The sequence below is a fragment of the Lissotriton vulgaris genome, chromosome 3_1 (genome assembly GCF_964263255.1).
Source record: "Lissotriton vulgaris chromosome 3_1, aLisVul1.2, whole genome shotgun sequence".
Lineage (NCBI taxonomy): Eukaryota > Metazoa > Chordata > Amphibia > Caudata > Salamandridae > Lissotriton > Lissotriton vulgaris.
Window position 1 is genome coordinate 1355128351 of NC_141689.1, and position 26097 is coordinate 1355154447.

General features: G+C 48.9%; 1 protein-coding gene across 1 annotated transcript in view; it reads left to right on the forward strand.

Annotated features, from left to right (window-relative positions):
* The window catches only part of DNAH6 (dynein axonemal heavy chain 6), a 2460712-nt gene that overhangs the window by 2201827 nt on the left and 232788 nt on the right, over positions 1–26097 (forward strand). Inside the window, exon 67 of the mRNA XM_086961829.1 lies at positions 4942–5088. Coding sequence (XP_086817955.1) covers positions 4942–5088 — 147 coding nt within the window. The remainder of the gene's footprint in view (positions 1–4941; positions 5089–26097) is intronic.

Consider the following 26097-nt stretch of genomic DNA (forward strand, 5'->3'; position numbering starts at 1 on the left):
CGGGGAAATGCCCTTATTCTGACATTTTCCTATTCCAAAGTGCAGCCTCAGGATGGAGAGAAATGAAAGGTTTTAAATATGAAAAATAAATACATAACTAATTAATGCAAGACAGAGTGGTTGCAAAGTGGACAGATTGTTATTATTCACATTCAAACACATCAGCCTCACTTTACAGACTTTGCAGTGAAGCGCTACTTTTGTTTTCTTGTCTTTATCTGAACAGCATTGTTGTCCCTAGGTGGGGAAGTGCACCATTCCTGGATGTATCCCAAAACCTGGTTGATGGGTGAACTAGAAAACAAAATGTGTACCATGGCTCTGTGTTTATAGAAGGGTTTGTTTAAAACCATACTGCTTAGGTTTTGTATGGATATAACAATGAACATTGAAACGGTTCCCTGCAGGGCCTTGTAGTCATGTCCTTATCTTTTCAGGTAAAAGCACTCACTAATTTCTATATAGTGAGTGAGATATCGTTAAGGTATCCATGTTGTTTCTGCTTACATTTCACATTCTTTTCTGAATCTTGCATTCCCTATGAGTGTTCGATTTTTCTGTGATGTTGGGGTTTTTTTTAGGCAGCATATTACGCTTGTCTAGTGCGTAATTTTAATTGAGCCACATCCAGGTGTTTATAGCGGGCACAATTAGGTTGTAGCTGAAGGCAGTGTGAGTTTCTCTTACTGGGGCAGTATGGCGTTCAGTGGGGGAGAGGATGTCGCACTATGGCCAAAGCTGTCGAATTTGGTACTCGGGAATCAAGGTTCAGCTTTCATGACCAGTCCACCAGACCACTTTCCTGAAAGAGCATATTGGCATGCTAGACCTTAGAAGGCCCTGCTAGACCTTAGAAGCCCTGGTGTCTTAACACCAACAAGTGGACCCTTGTGGTGGCATGTGTGGGTTAACCTTGAGGGCTTGTCCACCACAATCAATACTGAAGTTCATCTCCTGTCTTGTGGGTAGGCCTACAAAGCAGCACACCCTAGAGCAACAGTGATCCAGTCACTGTCATTCTGTCACTGAGGTCACAGGAACCTTGAGCAGGCTAGGGCGGTGCGAACGGTTTGACCACCCTAGGTACCGATTTCGGGTGGGTGCATAGTATTTGCAAGTATATTATTGTTTTAAAAAAATGTGCTGCCTCCTTCCTGGCCTCCAGCAATTTTCAACGACAATAAACATGTCATGATAACTTCGGTGATTAATTTTCTACCTAGAGAGAGATCGGAGTTTTGTCTAGTGGAAGGGTTGACTCCTGGAAAGGTAGCACAGAGGATTCATGTGCCTGCTGCAAAGAACATGTACCATGCAGATCACAAAGTGCACATAATGTTAACTAGGTTAGTAGGTTGCTGCTTTTGTCAGAGAGATCCTTTTGTTACTTGCAGTTTATAAGTTAAAATCATAACTTAGAACAGTGAGCTAATACACTATACTGCCTACTAGTATGGTTGTGATGTGGCTTCTACACCTTGTAGTCCTTTGTCTTATGTAACATTTCCTATACAGTGATTTATACACATATAAATGATTGTCTCTGTGTAGTGTGTGTGTTGTAAAGTGCTCTGACACCTTACACTGGTATGAGTGGCACTGTAAATCCAATTAAATGCATCTGAGAAATAGTGTGGTTATGGAGACTTGAGGGGGACTGTTAAAGGGTGGTAGTGAGGGAGTCAGAGGCGTATGTGATCTTTGGGGGCACCAACAAACATGGTTGCACAGGGCGCCACCAGCACTAAAGCCGGCCCTGCCATCAAGGCCAGTCCACCTCACCCATTGGTACCTCCATTGGCCTTGTTTCAGCAGTAGTAGCTGCAACTCACCAAGGATCGGCAATGTAGGATTTGCAAGCACACCAAACTAAGTTTGCAAACTTCACAGTCACTCTGCTTCATCCACAAGCACTTTTAACATGGGCTACCTGCTCTGGAGCCACTGGAATTATGCAGCAATGAGGGACAAAATGATGCTGCAGTGTTGACTAAATTATTCAACAAAGAAAGGCTGCAGTGTAATGCAATATATTTTCCTATACTTTATTATTTAGACATTTTTACACATGTTAAGTCTCTGCAAAGATTAGGCCTCATTAGTATCAGTATAACATTCAAAAGCAGCAGTGAGAAAGGGGATCAGTCAACCTTTGCAAAGGGCCGTCCACTTTGCAGCAACTCAAGTCACGTTTTTTAGTAACTTAATATCCGTTTGAGCTACAAAAATTATTAGTTAAAACTGTAAGATTATGCAGTGGATGATGTATTATGTGGCAAATATGGCAGAGTCATAATTATATAGAAAACATTTGCAAACTAGGATATTTTGCCATTCATGTTTGAACTGCTCTTATGGAAGAAGGGAGGAGAAGTGCTAATGAGTGAAACTGAATGGCTTGGAGACAAATGGTTTGTGATTCCACTTTTAAGCGTATTTGGGACATTGTATGATTGGAATTATGTCCCACTTTGTGAATGTATTGAAATGCCAATAACTCCTAATAAACCTTAAATAATCAAGTGTATCCATTGGTTGAATTAAAAAACACAATAAGGTTTAACTGGTCGGTGAAATGCTAAACAAATACTAAAAATTGGGATGTTTGGCACATTCTGGCCACACCTCTGACTCCACCCACTGATCCAATCCTTGGGTTATCCCCCCCTCGGAGTCTCTGCCCACAGTTCCCCTATTTTTTTTCCCCCACTTCGACCACTGTTTGAATGCATGGCCTATGTGTGTGCCTCTGTACTCATGTCTGGTTTGTGTGTCTGTTACATGTTTTAAATCTGTGCATCCATATGCACCTCTAATGCACACGAGCCTGTGTTTCCACTGTTCCTGTATGCATGTTTTATGTCAGTGTATCTGTATACCTGTCTTGATTTTTGTGCCTGCCTCAGGCGGGAGAAGGGCATCAGATATTATGCAGGCACTGCTAGCTATCCACAGTCCACCGAGAGAAGTCAGGGTATGTAAACACGCCATGCTGCCCCCGTTTTTAATCGTGAGATCAGTTTGTAAAGAAAACAAAGGATGCATGTTAGTTTAGTCTTTATTTTTTAGTGAGAGAGTAAGGCTGACGATTTAATTAGGTCAGATTAACCCTTGCATTGGGTACAATTACACAAATATTGTTTAAAGCAACACGGTTGAATAAGGTGTCTCATTTTCAGGTATCAGAATGATTTCCTTTTTCAGGTTATTCAGAAACACTCTGCAGGACATTCTAGAAGATGCTATTCTATCTACATAAGGAGTGTTCCAGATGTTTTTGGGGAGGGATGGAGACCATGTTGACTTTCAGTATTTTTTAAATTATTTAGATTGTACTTGCTGGGTTCCTGCTTATATTGATAACAGGCAGCCGACACGTAGGTCTTATTTAGTCTGTAAGCACTATTTTTCTTTAAGGATTTTCTCCTACGACAGGCACCACATGCATTCCTGCAACATTCAGCGTAGAATGCGCGTTTTCACTTTCTAAGCAGCCCGGGACAATGTTTGCCGCTTCTTTGAAATGAAATAGGTCTCGCATTTACAAGAGTTTGAGCTATTGGAATTGTAAATGAGAATGCCTTTTATTTATTTGTTAATTATAAAAACAGATAAATAAAAAGCATTGGCATTTACAATGCCAATAGCTTAAACTCTCACAAATGTGAGACCTGTTGCATTGCAAATGCTTGTTTCTTTTACTTTTCAGGAGGATCTGGCAGTTGCAATTTATTAACTGGCTGCTACTTTCTCTAAATGTGCTTTTGCGCACTTTTAATTTTTACTTTACTTTAGTTTCCCATAAAAGAAGTCTGCCATCTATGCAGGGGAAATTAAAATTATATATACCCGCCTCCCGTCCCGACACCTATTCGAGCATGCGAGGAGACACATGCACACACACACATCATCTCACGGGGCTAGTCACACTTAGAATTCCCCCCACCCACACCCCCACTATCTGGAGGTTTTGGTCAAGGATCTTGATTTGGTTAAAGAATGGAATAATGACAAAATGTGTACGCTTTTCCAAGAGGAGTTACAGCTAAAGGAGATGCTTAAGTGTTTTCAATCTAACATCCAAAAATGGAGAATGGTGATTTAGAACGATTAGTCGCTGTAATATTTTAATTATCATTCAAAAATCATGCTTAGTACCTAATAAAAAGGAACAAAATGATTTGCCTTAAACGTAGCCCCGTCTTTCGCCTTTTTAAAGTGAAGAACAAGGGTTTTTCTCTATTAATCATGGGGTAAATAAAGCACAAATAGCCTGACAATAATTTGCTTCTTCTTGTGCCCCAGTACTAAGCTTTTGAGAAAATACTTTTGGCTCCTTTCGGATTACACTAACAGCCGAAGTGTACAAATAGATTTGCCCAGGTGTTTTTGCTGCAGTTGTGGAATTTGCAACACTGGGCTTAGCAATTTTCCTGTACTGGCTGTTTAAATGCAACTTCACCTTCATTTCTCAAATGGACATGAAGTCCCATAAGTGGAACACATTTTTTGACGTTGGCTGCTAGAGAGGCTTCATAGCAGTTTCCTTAATCATTAAATGACGGTGTCAGATCTCAGACCCTAAAAGATCCACCATCTTGAACCTCTAAATTGCTTATTGTGACAAAGACACAATTAAACGTGGGGAAGGTGACAGATAGGGTATAAGAGAGAGAGCAGGGAGAGAGTTAGATTTGTGCAGCCATTTTCAAATAAATTGTTTTACACAATGAGGTGTCACATTAATTCTATGACCAAGCACCTGCGCCTCAGCCAGCATACAGTAGAACCATAGAACCGCAACGACTGCTCTGTTTCCATGTTGTGCTCCGGCTACAGCATGTGCAGTAACTTATGGGAACTACAACAAAAAATCAGGAGCACGCTTTTTGCAGACTAAGACATATCATTACTCAACCATATCTTCTCCTTGGTATTTAGGTCACTAATGAGCCGCCAAAAGGACTTCGTGCAAATATCAGACGGGCATTCACAGAGATCACCCCGACGTTTTTTGAAGAGCATGTTCTTGGAAACCAGTGGCGCAAAGTCATCTTTGGTGTTTGCTTTTTCCACGCAATTATTCAGGTACCTTTTTCACTTTCGTTCTTTATATATTTATTTCGTAAATGTTGTGGAGCTGTAAATATTGTTCCGTGAATAAACAGAACAACAAGTGCGTGGCATTGCATTGTCAGCACAAGCAAATCAATGTTGTCAATAAGAGTTTCACTCATAATTTCGAACATTAAATGTTGTTCCGGTAAACATGTTGGAACATGAGATGTAGTTTAGTTTTGAACTATTTTAGTAATAGACTCTTTTCCGCTGGCTAATTTATTTATAATGGTAATGTAGAAGCTTATTTGGTTGTTATACACTTCATTTCACTGAACAGATGTGCATCAAGTTCGTTTTCCCAAAAACAGTTTTTAATGAAGTTAGTTCATTCTACGTTTGAAGTGGCCGAAACTACCGTGCCTACAAACAGATACCGTCCTTCACTAGTGAAAGGACTTTTAACGTCAAAATGTAGAATGTCCATATGTCCCCTACAGGGACAATACGTATTTTGGTTGCGTTAGTAATGGTTGTATGCTTTAGATTGGAATAATGGTTCCCAAACTTTTTCGACCTGTTGCTCCTCTGACCTAATTGACAGTTGGCCCTGGCTCCCCATCATGTCACTTTTTTTTTTTACTGGGGGGGGGATGTAAGCCCGACCTTGGGAGTACTTTTTTTTTCTTTTGCAGCACTGACAAATGTTGCAAATAAGACACCACGTCCAACATATCATCAACAATCACTGTGCAAGTTGTACATGTCTATCCCGATACTACAGTTTCAGGTGTCAATTGGCACATCTAGTACAAATGACATATCATGACAATGAACATCCTACACAAACTGCTCCACCGCTAGCCCACCCCCAGTTCGTGTCCCCAATGTGCAGGATTCTATGTCAGGACCGGAGGCTTCAGATTATGCTATATCTTCCTTCGCTTTATTAACATAAAGAAACCACAGCAGCTTAGGAAAAGATATAATAAGAACAAAAAATGCTTTAAACATAAAGCATTGACGTAATGTTCAACAAAAAATCAACAACAACTCCCAAGAGTCTCTTTGTTATAATCATAGTCCACAGTCCTTTGTCACTGTTCATCATCCCTATATAACCGGACTTCCCATCATCTTCCTCCTCTTTCTTCGCTGCTCCCGCAGCCAGATAAGTGCTTTTCTATTTGTCTTCTTGTATTGTACTTGTGTCTTGCGGTCTTTGGGGACTCCTTGCATGGTTTATTTCCTTTCAGAGTCCCCTAGTTGCGGGAACGTTCTGCCGTTCCTACGCGACTTTTTTCCCACTTGTGTGCGGTGTGTACATAGACCGCAAGGGGGCGGCCTGTCGCCTCGCCGACCCTCCGGCGCGCCTCCGCGGTGCGAGGAGCCGCGCCGTGGGGTCTGCTTGCGCAGGGGCCGACCCTCGCGTACCCCTCTGACACCTGGTGCTCCGGGTCTGTACTTCACAAATTGACGCCCTTTGGGGTCTGTATGGCGGTTTGACCGCGTGAATCGCCTTCGGGCGAGATCTGTGCACCTCTTTATTCGTGTGTGGCCTAGCGCGCTTGAGGGGTACGTAGACCCGGTCCCGGCGAGGAGGGTCTGCGCGCTTGGGGGTTGGTGCAGCCCACCTGCCACGTCAGCTGGCCCAAAACGTGATCGCAGCCGCTGGGCCTGCCCACATTCGAGAACTTTCTCGGTTGCCGCCCTCTTGGGTGCCCCGCATTTGCCCTTGGTTCCGACATGGAAGGGGAGTATGATGAGGAGGCCTGCCCCTATCTGCAGGATGATGAGTTTTATCAGGCAGTGGACAGCTCCATCTATCGTTGTGTGACGGAGGTGGTAGGGCCCATGGAGGACCGCCTTTCGGCCCGCATCGTAGAGGAGTGTGCCAAGCTGGCAGCGGCGCAGGTGCCGCCGCCCCCCGAGCTCCCGGGGACGTCCGGCGGGTTGCCGCTCGCTCCGAAGAGACCCCGGGGTGAGGGGCCTTCATCGGAGGCCCGAGGCGTGGATAAGGGCGCCTTCGAGCGTCTTCGTGACGCCTTCCTGGCCAAGGCGACGGCGGTGCCTCCGACGCCCTTGGTGGACCCTGGCACTTCGGGCGGTCTGTCAACGGCGCCCGCTTCCCCGATCTACGACTCTCCGGACACGGATGACGACGGGGAGTCGACCCGGTCTTGGCTCCCGGCGCCTTCGGGAAAGGAGATGCCCCGAGATGAGTCGGGCATGCTGGACCCGGACGAGATCGTCCACCCCCGATCCGCGGCCTGGGCCCCGGGGGAGACGGTGGCGAAGTTTGTCGCGGGCCGGCTGCGCAAGCCCCTGGAGAAGGAGGCGAGGGGTTGCCTGCGCGGGGAATGCCCTCGGCCTACTTTGGAGGGGAAGGTGGCTATGACCCCAGAATTGGACCCCAAAATGGCCACCTTCCTGGCGAAATTCATGAAGGACCCCAGGAAGGGGATCGATCGGTCCTGGCGGGCCTGCCAGGACAAGCTGTTGGATGCGGTCGGGCCCGCCACGAAGATCCTCGATATGGCGGAGGAGGCTCGAGCGAATGGCACCGCCATTTCACCGGAGGTGCTCTCCAACTGGGCCCAGAGGGTGATCGTCTTCTTGGGCAACGCCAACTGTGCCCTGTCCACGGAGCGGCGGCGGTCGCTCCTTATTAAACTGGACCCGAAGCTGGGGGACCTGGCCTCGTCGGAGGCAGGTGCAGTGGCCCAGGGTGGCCTCTTCGGTGAACCTTTCATCCGCGAGCTTGGAAAGTTCGTGAACACGTTCACGTCGCTGGACAAGGCCCAGTCCAGCATCAAGAGGGTGTTTCACCAGCGTTTTTCTGGAGGGGCCGGTCGCGGCAGGGGCCGCGCGATCGGCCGTGGTCAGCAGACCAACAACCGTGGACAAGGCTCCGGAAGAGGTCAGTACCAGACCTCGGCCAACTACACCAATTTCTACCCCACAAGGGGACAACGCTATGGTGGAAGAGGATTCCAAAAGAAGTCCGGACAAGGAAATGCCCCCGGTAAGTGTACTTTGCTTGGATCAAGTTCCGATTGGGGGGCGGCTGGCAAGCTTTTACGGGGAGTGGGAGTTGCTCACTGCCGATGCTTGGGTTTTGCAAACTGTGAGAGGTTTCCATATAGAGTTTCACGACCAGCCAACTCAGGTGAGGCCCCCGCGCCCAATGGTTTTCTCAGATTCCGACGCGCGATTGATAGACGGGGAGGTCTCGGACTTGCTGCGCAAGGGAGCCATCCGCCTATCAACGCGCCACCCGCATGGGTTCCTCAGCAACGTCTTCTTGGTAGACAAGACGGATGGGGGCAAGAGACCTGTGATCAACCTCAAGGAATTCAATGGGTGGTTGGTCTACCGTCACTTCAAGATGGAGGGGATCCACCTCCTTCGGGACGTGCTCCTCCCTCGGGATTGGATGGTGCGACTGGATCTCAAGGATGCCTACTTGGTCGTTCCCATCCACCCCCCTCATCTTCGCTTCCTACAATTCCTGTGGGACGGCCAGGTGTTCGAATTCACCGCCCTGCCGTTCGGCCTTTCTTCGGCCCCGTGGTGCTTCACGAAGGTCCTTCACCCGGTGGTGGAGTTTCTCAGAAGCCAGGGGGTCCGTATGATAGTTTACTTAGACGACATCCTCCTCATGGGGCAGTGCCCGGAGGTGCTGGCAGGACAACTGCGTCAAGCGGTCGGCCTGCTTCAGAGACTGGGGTTCGTCGTCAACGGCTCCAAGTCGGTCTTGGTTCCCACTCAGCAGATCACCTTTTTAGGTTTCGTGGTGGACTCGGTGCAGGCGGTCTTGAGCCTACCGAGCCGGAAGGTCGCAAAGATACGGCACCTGCTTCGGCAGACGATCGCGAGGGATCGGACGTCACTGCGCCATGTCGCCAAGGTGGTGGGTCTTCTGTCGTCCTCCATCCAGGCGATTTTCCCGGGCCCGCTGCACTACAGGGCTCTTCAGCGCCTGAAAGCGCAGCATTTGCGCCGTGGGATGTGTTACGATCAGTGGGTTCCCCTCACGGACGAAGTGAAGGAGGAGATGTCATGGTGGCTGTCTCACATGGAGGCATGGAATGGGCGAGCGATCTTCGGGTCGGCTCCGGACTTAATTATAGAGTCCGACGCCAGCAGGTCGGGCTGGGGCGCCCGGTGCGGGGATTTTTCCACCGGCGGCGCCTGGTCGTCAGAAGAACAACAATTGCATATCAATTGTTTGGAGCTCCTTGCGGGCTCCTTCGCGGTTCGCTGTTGGACCAAGGATTCGGTCAAGGCTTGTGTCCTGCTCCGGATGGACAATGTTTCGGCGGTCCGATATGTGAACCACCTGGGAGGTCCTCGGTCCCGCGCCTTGGCGGATTTAGCGAAGGACTTCTGGGATTATTGCCTGTCTCGTCACATTGCGGTGACGGCGGAGTATCTGCCAGGCCAGTCCAATCAGGTAGCGGATTGGCACTCTCGACATCTCAGGGATGCCAGCCAGTGGAAACTGGATCCGGGAGTCTTCCGGTGGCTACACTCCCTTTGGGGCCCCTTCTCGGTGGACCTCTTCGCGTCCCGTCTCGACCACCAGCTGCCGCGGTTTTACAGCTGGAGGCCGGACCCTCTGGCGGAGGCCACGGACGCGTTCTTGCAGGATTGGAGTCGGGAACAGCCGTTTGCGTTTCCCCCGTTCTCCATGATCATGCGAACGGCGGCTCAAATACGCCGCCAGGGTGCGGACCTGGTGTTGGTTACACCGCTGTGGAGGTCTCAAGTGTGGTTTCCGGTTCTTCTGGAACTTTCCTGGGATTTTCCAATCCTACTCCCCCTGTTTCCTCTGCTCCTGACGAGCCCGGATCGGGAACCTCACCCTCTCGTCATGCAGAACACTCTCCGCCTCGTGGCGTGGAGGCTCTCAGGAGACGCTGGACGCTCCCGGGCCTTTCGGGGTCGGCTGAGCACTTGCTCTCCAAAGCATGGGCCGATAGTACGACGAAGCGTTACAGATCCGCTTGGCTTAAGTGGATGCGTTGGTGTTTACGAAGGGATTTGGATCCCATGGTCGCCGGCCTTGTTCCCGTGCTGAATTTCCTGGCTCATTTGGCCGACAAGGGTTTGGCGTATAGAACGATCAATGCTATCCGGTCGGCGATTTCTGCGGGCCATGATAACATCGATGGCCATCCGGTAGGGGAACACCCTTTTGTGTGCCGGCTCCTGCGAGCGGTTCGCCTCGCGCTGCCGCCAGAGCCCAGGTACTCCGTCCTTTGGGACGTCAATTTGGTCCTGAACCTGTTCCTATCGTGGCCAGCGAATTCTTATCTGTCTCTGAAGGAGCTTTCGGCGAAATTAGCCATGTTGTTATGTCTGGTCTCTTGTAGGCGCGTCTCGGACGTGCGCGCGCTGGATGTTTCTGCACGCATTTTTTCCCCGGAGGGGGTTACTTTTTACGGTGGGTCGACGCACTAAGACGTCGTCGCGTTCCATTTCTTATCCAGCCTTTACTGACACTCCTAAGTTGTGTGTTGTGCAATGCCTCAAAGCATATGAGGACCTGACATTAGATCTTCGCCCTCCGGGCGAGCGTCAGTTGTTGATTGCCCTGCGGAAGCCACACAAAGCTGTCTCCTCCCCCACTATCTCTAGGTGGGTGCGTTGGGTCATGCAAGAAGCGGGCATCAATACTTCTCTCTTTGGAGCACACTCCGCCAGGGGGGCCATGGCCTCTAAGGCATTCTCGGTGGGTGCTCGTCTGGAGGACCTTATGCGAGCGGCGGACTGGTCCTCGGATTCCACCTTCAAGAGGTTTTATTTTAAGCCGGTGGTGGATTGAGCTCAGTTGGTGGTAAGTAAGCTTTCAACTAGCATAATCTGAAGCCTCCGGTCCTGACATAGAATCGAAATTTGCCTAGCTTACGTAACGGTAAGTTTCAATTCTATTAAGGACACGGAGGCGAGGATTATCCCACCCGGACTACGGTGGTGTCTCTACCCACCCGTATGGCAGTAAGTAAAGCGTTTTCCTTTACGTTGTCTGTACTGTGTTGTTCACTGAATGCTCCTCGCCTTGTTGTAACCTTTTCCTGGGCCACCTCGCTGATGCTGTTCCTTTTTTGGCAGGCAACGACGGTGCTAAACAGGACCAATGAGGCTTAGCGTGATCTGCGCGAAGAAAGAGGAGGAAGATGATGGGAAGTCCGGTTATATAGGGATGATGAACAGTGACAAAGGACTGTGGACTATGATTATAACAAAGAGACTCTTGGGAGTTGTTGTTGATTTTTTGTTTAACATTACGTCAATGCTTTATGTTTAAAGCATTTTTTGTTCTTATTATATCTTTTCCTAAGCTGCTGTGGTTTCTTTATGTTAATAAAGCGAAGGAAGATATAGCATAATCCTCGCCTCCGTGTCCTTAATAGAATTGAAACTTACCGTTACGTAAGCTAGGCAAATTTCGATTCCCATCCTCCCATTTACCGCCAGCACCGGCATACAGTAACACAACACCGCACATGATTGACCTCAACGTAGGCATTGATAGTTGATATAATCACCCCACTCCCTCAGGCCCATACCATTTTCTGACTGAGAATTTGAGGCCTGTTTAGTTGCTTCCACTTATCTCCGAAATGGGCCAAATATATCCTTGGGTCGGGACGTAGGGGGTGTGATGCTAGCATAGGTTCTCCGCGTTAACTTTGCAATAGGCTAAACTGTGCAGCCAATCCTGCACTTTGGGTCCCGTTTTCCTGCCCCAGTGTATTGCAATCTCCCGTTTTGCCAGCAGGAGCCCCAGTCATGCAAAACGTCTAACTCTCTTGGGGAAGTTCACTGTGTAACCCAGCAGTGCAATCTCTGGAATAGGCTCAAGAGGTAAGCCGATCATCTTCCCTAGTGTAGAGTGAATGTCCGCCCAGTAACTCTGTAAGCGGGGGCAAGTCCATGTCATATGCATGAATTCGGCGTGAGGTACTGAGCATTTCAAACATGTATGTGGCTTGGAGGTGTATATCCTATGTGCTTTGGCAGGTGTAAAATAAGCACGGCGTAGAAATTGAAAGTGAAGCAGCTTGTTCTGCTGTTAAGGGAGATGGTTTTGGTTACCTCGCAGCATTTGCACCACTGTTTGTCTGTTATTGGACCTCCCAAGTCTGCCTCCCAGTCATGTCGGAGCTTGTCGTCCCACGCGGTCTCATATCAGAACTTGCTTTGTACATTTGAGATTTGAAATGAGACACGCTTTATCTGGGCTCTCTATTACTAGTGTGAGTGGGGGAAACAAGTCTGGCTCAATTGGGAACGTAGGGACTGTTGCCCTCAAGGCCGACCTCATTCGGGTCATAACAAATCATGTCATAAAACTGCTGCCAGTATACCATGTATCGTCGTCCAGTGAGAATACATGGCCCTCCGGATACAAATCCCCTATTTTGGACTTCGCCTAAGGCAGTCAGTGTGCGCTGCACTAGTCCTTCCTCAGTGATTGGGAACCATTTGGTGTTAGGTAGTGAAAGGGCGGATGAGTATAGGGTTGTAGTGCCGTTAAGCTTCCTCAATTTCCCCCATGCCCAGCTGGTGGTGGACACCGTTTGTATGTCATGTGGTTGCGGGGGAAGCCTCTTGGGAGGACTGTGGACAACCTGTCAGGAATAACGAGGTCTGCCTCTGGCCTTAAAAACTGTATTCTCGCATCTGTGGATCTCTCGGAGTGAAATCGTATACTCCGGTCACCTGCGGCATTAAATGCGGGGTGCCCGGTCGCGCTTGGGCCCCACTGAACTGCCTGGCTCTGACTGTGCCTCCTGGGGGCTTCCGGAGCTTGTACCGCTACTGACCTGCCTGATCATTGCCCTGTAGAACAGCACCTGCTCTGATTGCTGTTGGAGGTCTCCTGCTGGGACTCGTAGGGGGGGAGGGGGACCCACATTACTTATTAATGCCACCCCGCTCTGTGGACCAAATAAATACAACTGAGACACATTGATTGGCGCCAATTTGTGGAGGGGGACGACTGGCCGCCATCTTGTGGAGGATAGGGAGGGCACAGCCATCCCTGCACTTTGCTGCAGCTACCTGAGGGGGACATATAACTAGCAATAATAATATTTGGGGAGGCAGAGTTCCCCGATGCCACTTACTGAACTGTGACCCCCACAAAAAGCCCTACTGTCAAACACAGGGATTGCCTATGTCACATACTGAGGCTGAGGTTCTGAAAGGATACTGCTGCTGGCGCGAATGAAGGTAGCGTCTCAAAGAGATTGCGGGCTCTGTTGACGGCACTGTGTGCTTTGCCCTGGAGACGGTGGCTGATGCTCCTTGGAACTGTGTGTGCTGGAATGTGCCCAATTCATTGCAGGTGCTGTGCCTAGAAGGCTGAGGGCCTCTGCACTACGTTGCCTCTGTACTGCATTACTTGAACTCTGTTGTGGGCCCGGAACGACTATGTAGCTGAGGAGTGGCTTACGTGTGGGAGGGAGACACAAGCACTTGCGCCTCACACTGGTGACTGCATGGGGAAACCAGATACCAGGCAACCAAAGTTGAACTTTGAAGCAGCGAAAAGAGGTACAGGATGATCAGGACCTTGATAGGAGGGACGAGGCCCAGGGAGGTGCTACCGCGCAGACCGCAGATGTGCAGAGCATCCTACAGGAGGTTAGACAGTGGTTTGCCACTATAGTGGACAAGGTGGACAGAATGTCATCGCGGATGGATGCCATAGCACATAAGTTAGAGGGACACGAGGATCGAATTAAGGAAACAGAGCGGCGCATATCCGACACCGGAGATGCAACCACCAGGAACACTTCGCAACTTGCCTGCATGGATAAGCTTTTGAAAATAATCGCTGCCAAGAACGAGGACTTAGAAGCTCGCAGCAGACGAAATAATATCCGCCTGCTGGGAATTTCTGAGTCGACCAACACTGGGAAAATGGAGGAGTATGTCGAATAAATGCTGATAGCTACAATTGGAGCGGAATCCTTCTCCAACTAGTTCATCGAAGAGAGGGCCCATAGGTCCCTTGGGCCTCGTCCGTTGCCTGGTGGCACTCCGTGTCCCATAATAGCAAGACTGTTGAATTACAGAGATTGTGATGTGGCCCTTCGAGCAGCAAGAAGTAAGCAGGCCCTTTCCTACAATGGTAACACATTCACCATCTACCCGGACTTTACACCCATAGTCCAGGAGGAGAGGCGTAAGTTTATTGAAATCAAGAAAAACCTGCGGAAAGCGCAAATTGTTTATGCACTCTTGTACCTGGCGTGTCTCAGGGTCACACATCAGGGGAAGCAGCGGTTCTTCACTAATCTGCAGCAAGTGGAGGAATTCCTTAAACACGTGAAGCGCATAAATCGATCCGGTGGAGGCCTGGTGGCTTCGCAGCAGTCTTCATCAACGGGAGCAGAAGAAGATTCGCAATAAAACAGCCCACGCCGCAACCAGTCATTCCAAATATGGCCTCAATTGAACTGCTGCTTGGTAGTAGATTCTGAGTCAGGAGTCACGCCTGTATGGCGGGCCATTTGAGCTAGTTTCAACGCCACAGAAACCAAACAGCTTTGCAAGTAAATGGGCGGAGCACAGAATCTTTTCCTCTTACTCCTCATATGCAAGGGGAACAGCAATCCTTATTAAAAAACAGGTACCATTCCATTTTGCGGGAGCTACAAGGGACTGGCAGGGCCCCTACTGCCTAGCATGGGGACGGCTGGGATCAATCTCTGTCACATTAGCCTGCTGTTATGGGCCGAATACATATGGCCCAGACGTTTTTAATTCTCTGTAGGCCAAGATCTTTGAGGTGGGCTCTCCTCATGTAATTTGGGGTGGCGATTTCAAGGTTACATATAACCCTAGCTTAGACAGGTCGCACCCCGCCCCTCATCACTACACCAAAGCGCGCACAATTGTAAAAGACACAATAAACGCATATCAACTGATTGATGCTTCGAGACATGCCCATCTACATGCACAGAAAGGTACGCACTACACCGCACAGGCAGCGTCATGGGCGAGACTAGATTACTGTCTAGTGTCCCGAGGGTTAGCCCCGGCAATAACCCGTGTGCAGCACTTAGCCAGAACGTACTCGGATCACGCCCCAGTACTTGCTCACGCTTTCTTCCTCTGATTTTGACACACCGCGCAGTGGTTGGCGGCTCCATGCCCCTATTTTGCTCCACACTGTATTTCAGGAAGTGCTGCGTGTAGAAATACAGGAATTCTTCGCGCGTAACAAAGACTCGGTGAACAGTGTCGAAATTATTTGGGAGGCATTTAAGGTCACGATTTAAGGTCACGATCCGCGGGTATTGTATATCGAAGGGGTCCGGAGTCCTTAAAGATATAATTAACTCAATGCGGAGGTTGGAGGTAGAGATTAAACCGCTGGAAGCTGAGCTTGCTGTGGGCCCGAATGGTTCTGCCCAGGCTAAGTTTAGGGACACACTTACGGAGTACATGGACATGGCGCAGAGGGAAACGTAATTTAGGGGCAAATACTGGGTGGCCAGAAGTTACGGAGAAGGGGATAGGCCAGGTAAGACCCTAGCGCACATGGTTTGACAACCTCGCTGCTCTAATTATGTATTGGAAATTGAAGATCTAGAAGGGACAGTTTGTCGGGACACAACCAACATACTTAATGCCTTTGCAAGCCACTACAATCCCCTCTATACTACAAATAGGGCGGATGACTTGAACCTAGATAGCTATTTGGGAGATGTGGCATTGGGCTGGTTGAGCGATGTACAGAGAACTTTCTTATGCGCTCCGTTTGAACTGGATGAGGTCAGAGAGGCCATCATGAGTATGCAATCGGGGAAGGCCACGGGAACTGACGGAATTCCTATAGAATTCTATAAAACAAATATAGGACTAATGGCCCCCATTCTCCGTGAGGTGTACGAGGAGTCGCTGGAGGTTGGCAATCTTCCTGCCTCCATGAGGGAGGCTCTTATAATGTCATTGTTGAAACAGGGGAAATTGCCCAAGCACTACAACTCCTACAGGCCGCTCTCCCTACTTAATTGCGATGCCAAAATATTAGCGAAAATAATTGCAACTCGACTAAGCCTCCTGATGGAGAACTTGATCCTCCCTGACCAGTCGGGCTTCGTGCCCGGGAAGGCCACCTCACATAATTTGAGAACACTTTTTGCCATCTTGAATAATGTCTCGCCAGACCTTCCTCTAACTGCGTTTTTTTTTTAGACGCCACCAAGGATTTTGGGACTACATCTTTGGGGTAATATTGTGAATGGGCTTTCCACCCCTATTCCTCTCGTGGATCAAATTATTATACTGCTTGCCGTTCGCCAAGGCACTTATTAATAGGCATACATCGCAGTCGTTCCAAATCACTAGGGATACTCGTCAGGGGTGCCCGCTTTCCCCATTGCTCTTTGCTACTGCAGTGGAGCCGTTGGCAGCGAAACTGCAACAACACCACAACGATAAGGCCTTGAGGTGCAATATGGGCCAATTACTCATACCTCTCTATGCAGACGACACCACCCTCTATATCCGGGACCCACAGCAAAATATTAACCTGATCCTCAGGGAATTTATAGTGTTTGGGAAACTGTCGGGGATCCAAATTAATTGGGGGAAGTCAAGTATTTTCCCTCTGACGGCTGCAACAGTTCTCTTCCAGCTGGACTATCCCTTGGAGTGGTGTGAAGAGGAACTGAGATATCTGGGGATATGAGTTACTAGAGACAAAGATGAACTTATGCTGTTGAATTATGGAACGGCCATGACCCGCATGGCGGATTGTGTCATTCGCTGGATAGCTTTGCCCCTCTCCATGGCGGGCCGGGCAGCCTTTATTAAAATGTTGGTGCTCCCCCAACTACTTTACCTCTTTTTAAATATTCCATACTATCCGGGAGTCTTTTTCTTTAAGCCGCTAAAGTCGGAGCTGACGCGCCTTGTATGGGGAGGCAAACAACCAAGATTGCAATGGAATGTAATGATTCTATCTTACTCGCAGGGAGGGTTTGGAATACCAAATTTCGAATTATACTACATGAGTGCACAAGCCCATTATGCATGGTTTCGGGTGGACAGCCATGGTATATGCCGCAAGTTGCTGCGGAACACTGGCTTGCGCCCCCCATCCCAATAGATGGTGCCATATATGAACCTGTTGGAACTAGAGACAGGACGCCAACCGCCAGCACATGCACAGTAGCAGCATGGCAACGCATAGGGCGAATGTTGAACGTCCCCATGCTATACTCTCCACTGTTGCCTCTCACTTACCACCCGAGCATGCCCCTTCTCCAGAAGGCCATTTTTCCTAACTTTAAAAGGCGTACCCACATCCGTACCTGGGGGGACTTATAGCATAACGGCCAATTCCGTACTATTGAGCATATATTTCAGTGCACACAATGGACCCCACTTGATGTTTTTCTATTCATGCAACTTAGACAGGGGATACGATCCCTTACCCCGGATTTCCCAGCTGAACCGCAAGCACTGCCACCATTACAGTTGATACTGAACACTACCACAGCTACCCTAGTCTCCCTGATATATAGAACGGTGCACACGCAGAGGGAATTGCTGGCTACAATGTCCCGCACGAGGTGAGGGGAGGAGCTGGGATTTGCCCTGACGGATGATCACTGGGAATTCTGTTGCTTGCAGACTGAATGGGTTACTGCTAGCAGCAGGCTCTGCATAATACATTATAAGTTCCTGCATAGATTGTATTACACCCCAGCCAGGATGCACCAATATAAACTAAGAGATTCGGACAGATGTGATAGGTGTCGCGCTGAAAGTGCAGACTTTCTGCATTTGGCATGGGAGTGCCTGGGGGTGAACGACTTCTGGGAACAGGTCTTCAATGCTCTGAAATTGATGATAAATACGCACGTGGAGCCTACCCCACTGATGGCTCTGTTAGGCTATGTCAAGCCCCTAAGGGCAGAGCACCGCAAATATGTTGCCCTAGCGCTGCTCATGGCTAAGAGGAGCGTGGCATGTCAGTGGGGTAGGGGACTGGAACCCAAATTCAGGAGCTGGATTGACGATCTGGTGATCTGCCAAGAGCGTCTCACAACATATGCCAAACTGCTACCTACTGCCTCCAGACCCAGGGATATATGGGCCCCTTTGACATGTTATCTACTTGCACACCCACAAGGGTCAGCATCGCCCGGTACAGACATATTTATGCAATGGAAAGGCAAGAGAATGGGTCACTGGGAGGTGGAAATGGCATCGTACATAACGCGGATGAAACTATGGACTCCTTGACTTATGTATTTTGTTGTCTTGAGAGTGCGCTGCCCTATCATATATATATATATATATATATATATATATATATATATATATATATATATATATATATATATATATATATATATATATATATATATATTTGAAGACTCAGAAAAGAAGTGATGAGAATGTAGATTGTCTATGTACCTGGTTGACATTATGCTGAAAAGCGCCCAAACACCCCTTGTTGCCTGATCGATTCAGAGTTGTGCCTTACTGAGATATGAGCGGGAACCTAATGTTACGAGTACTAGGAATGTAGATGGACCCAAACTGTACTTATCACTGCTTGCAATGATGCTGATGTTGTTATTTGGCAAACCTGAAAATAATAAACAGAATTTTAATAAAAGAATTCCTTGCTGCTTTGGACCGCCTTTACAGGTCTCCGGCTCCCGCCGGGACGCCTTTGGGCCCCGCGGTCCCGTGTCCAGATCCTGCTGGCCCGGCGGCTCTGCCACCGGCTCCAACCCCGGGCCCACAGGATCCTGTGCTGCTAGCTCTGGCCCCGGCACCACAAGGTGCGGCATTGCTGGCTCTGGCACCACCCTTGGCTCCAGCCCGAGCACCACCCTCGGCTCCAGCCCCGGTGTCACCCTCGGCTCCACGGCAGGCCCCCTCCACGCCAAAGGCGGACGACGACTGGGAAGAGTCCGAGGACCCGCTTGCACGGCTATGTGACTCCGAACTCGATTGGGTGGATGACTTGGAGGATGCAGGCGACCTCGAGGTCTCTTCTGACCCGGGGTTCGCCTCTATGGAGGAGGGTGCCTACTACATGATGGTCCTCCGTCAGGCTGCTGAGGCCCTCAACCTTGACCTCCCTACGGTGGCCCTCAAGACCAACCTCCTCACCGAGGTGCTCCAGACAGCGTCTACTTCAGTGGAGCCACTGCTTCCCTTTAATGACGCCCTTAAAGAGGTCCTCTAGGCACTCGGTCGAGGCCGGCCACGGGGTCCCCGGTGGATAAAAACGTTGCTAGACGCCACCGACCGGCACCCAGTGACCCTGTTTGACCACTCATCCTACGCCTGAGAGCCTGGTCCTTCAGGCCTCGATGTCGCAGAGTGCCTTTCACACGGCCCCGCCGTATAAGGACTCTAAAAGGCTGGATCAGTTTGGGAAGCGGTTGTTCTCCTTGGCCAGCCTCGGGCTGTGGTCGGTGTTGGGCCGCTACTCTCATGCGGTGTAGGACGCCGTTGCTCAGGTGTTGCCTCAGTGTCCTGAGGAGGTGCAGGCTACCCTTTCACAGGCGATTTCTGAGGGCAAAGATGCGGCTAAGTTCGCCATTCAATGTGGGTTAGACACCGCTGACTCACTGGGCAGAGTGATCTCTACGACCGTGGAGTTGTGACACCACGCCTGGTTGCGTTCGACCGAGTTCTCACCCAATGTCCAGAGTTCACTCATGGACATGCCTTTTGATGGCACCCGCCTGTTTAGCGACAAAGCTGACAGTGCACTGGAGCGCTTTAAAGACTCGCGGGCTACGGCCAAGTCCCTGGGTCTTTCTACTAAGACCCCGGCCAATCCTGGTTTTCATTCCTTTCGTAGCCAGGGTCTAGAGCCCAGGCGCTCCCTTCCACTAGTCCTGTGCAGACCCAGCCACAGCGAGGCCGCAGTCGTAGTTTCCGCAGGGGCGGGTCAGGGAACCAGCATGCGGGTCCGTCCACCGCCACCCCTGCTGCTTCCGCCTCTAAACCCTCCTAATCTGAGCTTCAGGGAGCACCCCACGCCGGTGGTTGGCAGGAACCGCCACCAACTCCCCCGCTGGCGCGAGACTACGTCAGACAAATGGGTGCTGCAGATAATCTGCAAGGGTTACTTCCTTCCCATTCAGTCCCCACCCCCAGCCTTGTCACCTCGGTGCCACCGCATGTCGGGGGAACATTTGGCTCTTCTCCAACAGGAAGTCACGGCCCTCATGGCAAAAGGGGCCATCAAGTGCGTTCCTGGACCAGAAGTAGGGAGTGGTTGCTATTCCCACTACTTTCTGGTCCCCAAGAAGGACAAAGGGGGTCTGCGTCCTATCTTGGACCTCTGGGAAGTGAATTGCTTCCTCTGGAAGGAGAAGTTCAAGATGCTAACTCTTGTTCAGGTCTTGGCTGCCCTCGACCCTGGAGACTGGATGGTGGCATTGGACTTGCAGGCCGCGTATTTTTACATCCCCGTCCTGCCGGCCCACTGGCGTTACCTGCGGTTCACGGTAGGCCAGGAGAATTTTCAGTTTATCGTGCTCCCCTTCAGCCTTACCAGTGCCCCTCTGGTGTTCACGAAAGTGATGGCGGTGGTCGCAGCTCATCTGCGCAGGTTAGAGGTGTCTGTCTTCCCCTACCTCGACGACTGGTTGTTGGAGGCAGGCTCGCCCACCTTCAGACTACGGCCAACCTCCTGCATTTGCTGGGGTTCTCCCTCAACGTGCCGAAGTCGCACCTGAGCCCTTCTCAGAAGCTCACCTTCATCGGAGCGGTTCTGGATTCCACGCAGTTTCGGGTTTATCCTCCCGAGCAGCGAGTCCGGGATATTCAGGCTATGATTCCGATCTTTCAGCCTCTATCCTGAGTTTCAGTCAGGATGACCCTCTGGCTCCTGGGCCTGATGGCCTCCTGCATTCTGCTAGTGCAACATGCTAGATGGCATATGCGGGCTCTGCAGTGGGACCTGAAGTTCCAGTGGGCACAGCATCAGGGCAACCTGTCCGATCATGTCCAGATCTCGGAGGGCACTGCACGACACTTGCAGTGGTGGCTCACGAATCGCGATTGGGTCAATGGCAGATCCCTCCCCTTCCCCAACCGGAGCACATAGTGGTAAGGATGCGTCCCTCCTGGGATGGGGAGGCCACTTGGGAGAGGCGGAGATCAGAGGCCTCTGGTCTCTGGCAGAGTCCTGGCTCCATATCAACCTTCTGGAGCTGCGGGTGATCCGACTTGCACTGAAGGCATTCCTTCCCTCTGTGCGGGGAAGTGTGGTGCAGGTGTTCACGGACAACACCACCGCCATGTGATATTGCAATAAACAGGGCGGGGTGGGGTAGTGGACCCTATGTCAGGAGGCTCGGCGCCTCTGGACATGGCTGGAACATCGAGGCATTACCTTGGTGTTTCAACATCTGGCAGGCTCTCTGAACTAAGCCGCCGGTGCATGATGGATCACAAATGGCATCTGAACTCGGACGTGGTGCAGGGTCTTTTTCTGCAGTGGTGAGAGCCCTGGTTAGATCTATTTGGCACCGAAGAGAACGCGCAATGTCATCAGTCCTGCATATTGGAATTTCCACGGCGGCACTCGCTCGGAGACGCTTTTCGTATCAAGTGGAGCTGCGGTCTATTGTACGCCTTTCCGCCTATACCACTTCTGCCCAGAGTGCTGAAGAATATCAGGTGCCACCGGGCCCAAGTTATTCTTGTGGCTCAGAACTGGGCTTGAAGAGTATGATATTACGAGCTACTCAGTATGAGCATATATCCCCCAATCCGTCTGCCTCTTCGGGAGGATTTTCTGTCGCAGCAGCAGGGGATGGTCCTCCACCGAACCTGTCCAGCCTCCACCTCCATGCGTGGAGATTCAGCGGCGATAGTTGACGGCCTTCGACCTTCCTCCCGAAGTCTGTAATGTCATTCTGGCAGCAGGAGTCCCTCCACTAAAACGGTATTCGCCTGCCGATTGAACAAATTTGTGGCATGGTGCACAGCAAAGGTTGTGGATCCCCTTTCTACCCCTCTTTCTGAGGTTCTTCTGTTTCTCCTGTCCTTGGCCCAGCAGGGCTCTGCTCTGGGCACTATCAAAGGTTATCTTTCTGCCATTTCCGCCTTCCTGAGGCTTCCTGATCAGCCTTCTCTTTTTAAGTTCCCTGTTGTTAACCGTTTCCTTAAAGGCATTACACACACATTCCCTCCCGTGCCTTTCATAATGCCTCAATAAGACTAAAATCTTGTCTTGACTTTTCTGATGTGCGCTCCCTTTGAGCCTTTTCATAACTGTCCTTTACGTCTTCTTACTCTAAAGACGGCTTTCCTGGTAGCTATCACCACCTGCCAGAAGAGTAAGTGAGCTACAGCTCTTTCTTTGAAACCTCCTTTCCTTTCTGTTTATCCGGACAAGGTGGATTTAAGGACCAGTCCTTCTTTCTTGCCAAAGGTTGTCACGCCCTTCCACATGGGGCAGATCATCACTTTGACCACCTTCTTTCCGCCTCCACATCCTTCCAGGGAAGAAGAGAGGCTCCACCGTCTGTACCCAAAACGTGCGCTTGCTTTCTATCTGCAGCATACACAACAGTTCCGGGTGGATGATCAACTCTTTGTTTGCTACGTGGGTGCCAAAAAAGGTCGGGCTGTGCACAAACGGATCATTTCAGGGTGGGTCGTTCTGTGCATCAAAGCATGTTACTCCTTCGCCAAGAAGGAGCCTTCTGTGGGGCTGCGTTCCCTTGCAGGACATTTGTCAGGCAGCTACGAGGGCCTCGCTGCACACGTTTACAAAGCACTACTGCCTTGACAGTGAGGTCGGGAGAAGCGGCTTCTTTGGCCGTTCTGTGCTCCGTGACTTTCTGGTGTAATCCTGTTCGCAGACCCACCTCCGGGGTTGGTATTGCTGGGGTATCTATTCTAAGGTAAGGAATCTATCACTAACGTGTCTCATTCATATGCGCAAGGTACTACTTGTGTAACGATATATCTGTAGACATTAGTTAGTGATAGATTCCTTACTGCCCCGCCCATCCTCCCTGTTCTGCAAACTGATTACTAGGGTTAAGGTCATCCCCTTTTAGGGCCCTAGTTTTATGCACCAATGGTCAGTATCCTACATGGCTCTGCGTTCCTGGCGCGGAAAGTCGTGTACAGAACTGACGTCAGCGCGCATGGGTGGCGCCTAAGTACTCTCCGTGACGTCATCTCGGTGGTGACGACGCCAGTGACGGACGCGGACCTGCAGGACGCCACCTACTGACGCGCAGGGGTACTGCTAAGGAAAACTTTCCGGGTCCAGTCTGACGCCTGGGGATATTCTAAGGTAAGGAATCTATCCCTAACTAATGTCTCTTACAGATATACTGATATATGAAGACAAGAGGGTGTTACTATTAACTTCGGCTTGTTTTGAGAAAGTGGACTTTTGTAGTTTGATTTCTGTACGTTTTCTTTAAAAAAATTCCCTTGGCTTTTTGACCACATTTGGGTGAAGACTTTCAAGATACCACTTTAGTTTACTTGGAAGCATGGACTCCACAGCCAAAACTTTTAAACAGATTACACATTAAGGACCCTCCTCACTATTTACCTGTAAGCATGTGAAACCATAATTCAGATATCTTTCATCGTACTTTCTGTACTTGGTTTTTTGTTTCCAATCCTCTTTTTTGTCAAAAGAACCTGCGACTTCACTTTGCTCAGACGAACTTGAACTCGGTATTAGAAATCTCTTTATTGTCAACCAGAAAGATGCCAATCAGTTCCACTCATCTTAATTATTCAGACGGAGAAGAAAGGGAGGAAATTAATCAACAAAAATATATAAGAAAGGAAGAAAGGTCTTTCGATCTGGAAAGTTCCTTGTCTTCTTTTATTTTCTTTCGCTCAGAGTGTCTCCAGGTTACTTCTGGGTCGCATCCACAGTCCCCGCAGAATAATAAGCCTTAAGGACAAAGCATCCAGGTAAGTATAAGAACTAAAGTTATTCTCTTTCTAATGATCTCTCTATTCTTCTGTTATTTTGCAATGGTAGCACATGATGATGGCGACCTTTGTGACTTTATTGGTACCCCACACAGACAGAAAAAGCATTCAGTTTTTTAATGAAATCTAAGATCAGCAAATTTATTCAAACAATAAATGAAGCCAAATTGCAGCTAATGTATGCATCAGACTGTCATTTGTAATGGCAAATATCACACTTCAACGATTCTTTGGTCCATCCAAGGACATATCACAGTACCCTACGCGGCTACGGACATACCTTTTTTCATCAAAATCAACTATTGACATGGCAGAAGTGTTGGCTCTCGGTCCCATTCTCTGACATAACCAACCAATATGTGTTTTGTATTTTAAAAAAGACAAAAGAAAAATTTACGAATGCATGCCGTTTGCTGTTTGTGCTCATTGGGTGGTTTTGGGTCAATTTTCTGGCATAAACGTGACACCAATGAAATGCAGCGCAAAATGTACAGAAAAACGAGCATGTCCATTTTACAAGTCATTGGCCCACAAGACTAAGAGTAAAAATACAGAACATTAAAATGGCAACCATGGAAAGTTTGCTGCATTTTAGCGCAGTGGTTGCAACCAACAATAGAGAATTGAGCGATTCTGACTTAGTTCATATAAAAGCTGGATAGAAACCACTTCACTTACCTGCTCTTACTTCAACAAAGTGATGTGCATGTACAAAAGGTGTTCCTTTTTACCCCTTCACTGCTAGGCCTCCCCCCCCTATTTGGGGTAGTTTGTGCTTAGGCCCCAGTAACTTTTTACCCACAAAAGGTATAAACACCAAATTTGTATATTTGTTTTCCAACATCATGGAGATTCTAAAGGTACCCAGGGTTTGTGGATTTCCCTGGAGGGGACACAGAAATTAGCCAAAATACAGCTACATTTTGTTTGGGCTCCAGTTGAAAGCGTCTGCTGCAAATAGTATCAAAAAGGGGTTGTGGTGCTACAATTACCATCTCCCCAGCTTTCAGGGACAAGCAGACTTTTGTCGGAAAATTAACATTTTTTACACAGTTTTGGCATTTTTCTGGGATACAGCCTATTTTTGCTATTTCTTGTGCTTTTAACCTCCTTCCAGTTAATGGGGGAAATAGGTATGAAAGCAATAATGGATCCTGGAGAGCTATACATTTTAGAAAAGTAGACAAAATTCTGAATTCAGCAAGGGGTAATTTGTGTAGATCCTTCAAGGTTTCTTTATAGAAAATAACAGTTAAATATAGGAAAAATTGAAAATTAGTTGAAGAAAACATCCATTTGTGTCAACGTTTTCACCTGTAACTTCTTCTAATTATGACAGCTGTATGAAAGCAATATACTGTTACATTTGCTGGACCTTACTGGTTGTGGGGATATATAGGACTTGTAGGTTCACCAAGAACCCGACGAACCCAGAGCCAATAACTGAGCATCATCTTGCAATGTTTTTTTATTATCTACCGGGTACATAGCAAATATTTTGGGAACATGTATACATGGAAAAATTGGTATGAAAGACACCTATGTATTTCTGAAATGGGAACAAAATATAGAGTTTAGAAACCAGTAGATATTTTCACATTTCCGAAATTGGGAGTACCCAGACTAGCATGTGAATTATAGGTCATTTTTACACATTGTCTTTCATTTGGAAGGCAGAAATGCATCGAAAGCCAATAGGTAATAACAGTTGCTCTACAATTCTGTGTTACCCTAAGTCTCCCGAGAAAAATGGTACCTCACTTGTGTGGGTAGGCCTAGTGCCCGCGACAGGAAACGGCCCAAAACGCAACCTGGACACACTAAATTTTCACAGTGAAAAATTACCCTTTTGATGCAAAGTGCCTAGCTGTAGTTTTTGAACCCTAGCTAGCTCTACCGGCATCTAGGGAAATGTGAGAAGTTGGCCTGGTATATGGTGTTCACTATTCTAGTGAGCACCTTGCACAAGTCCAAACGACCCTTATGGTGATTGGTTGTAAGTCAACCATATAGACCAGCTATCCTAGGGGTAGCATGGACAAGAGCAGTCTTAGG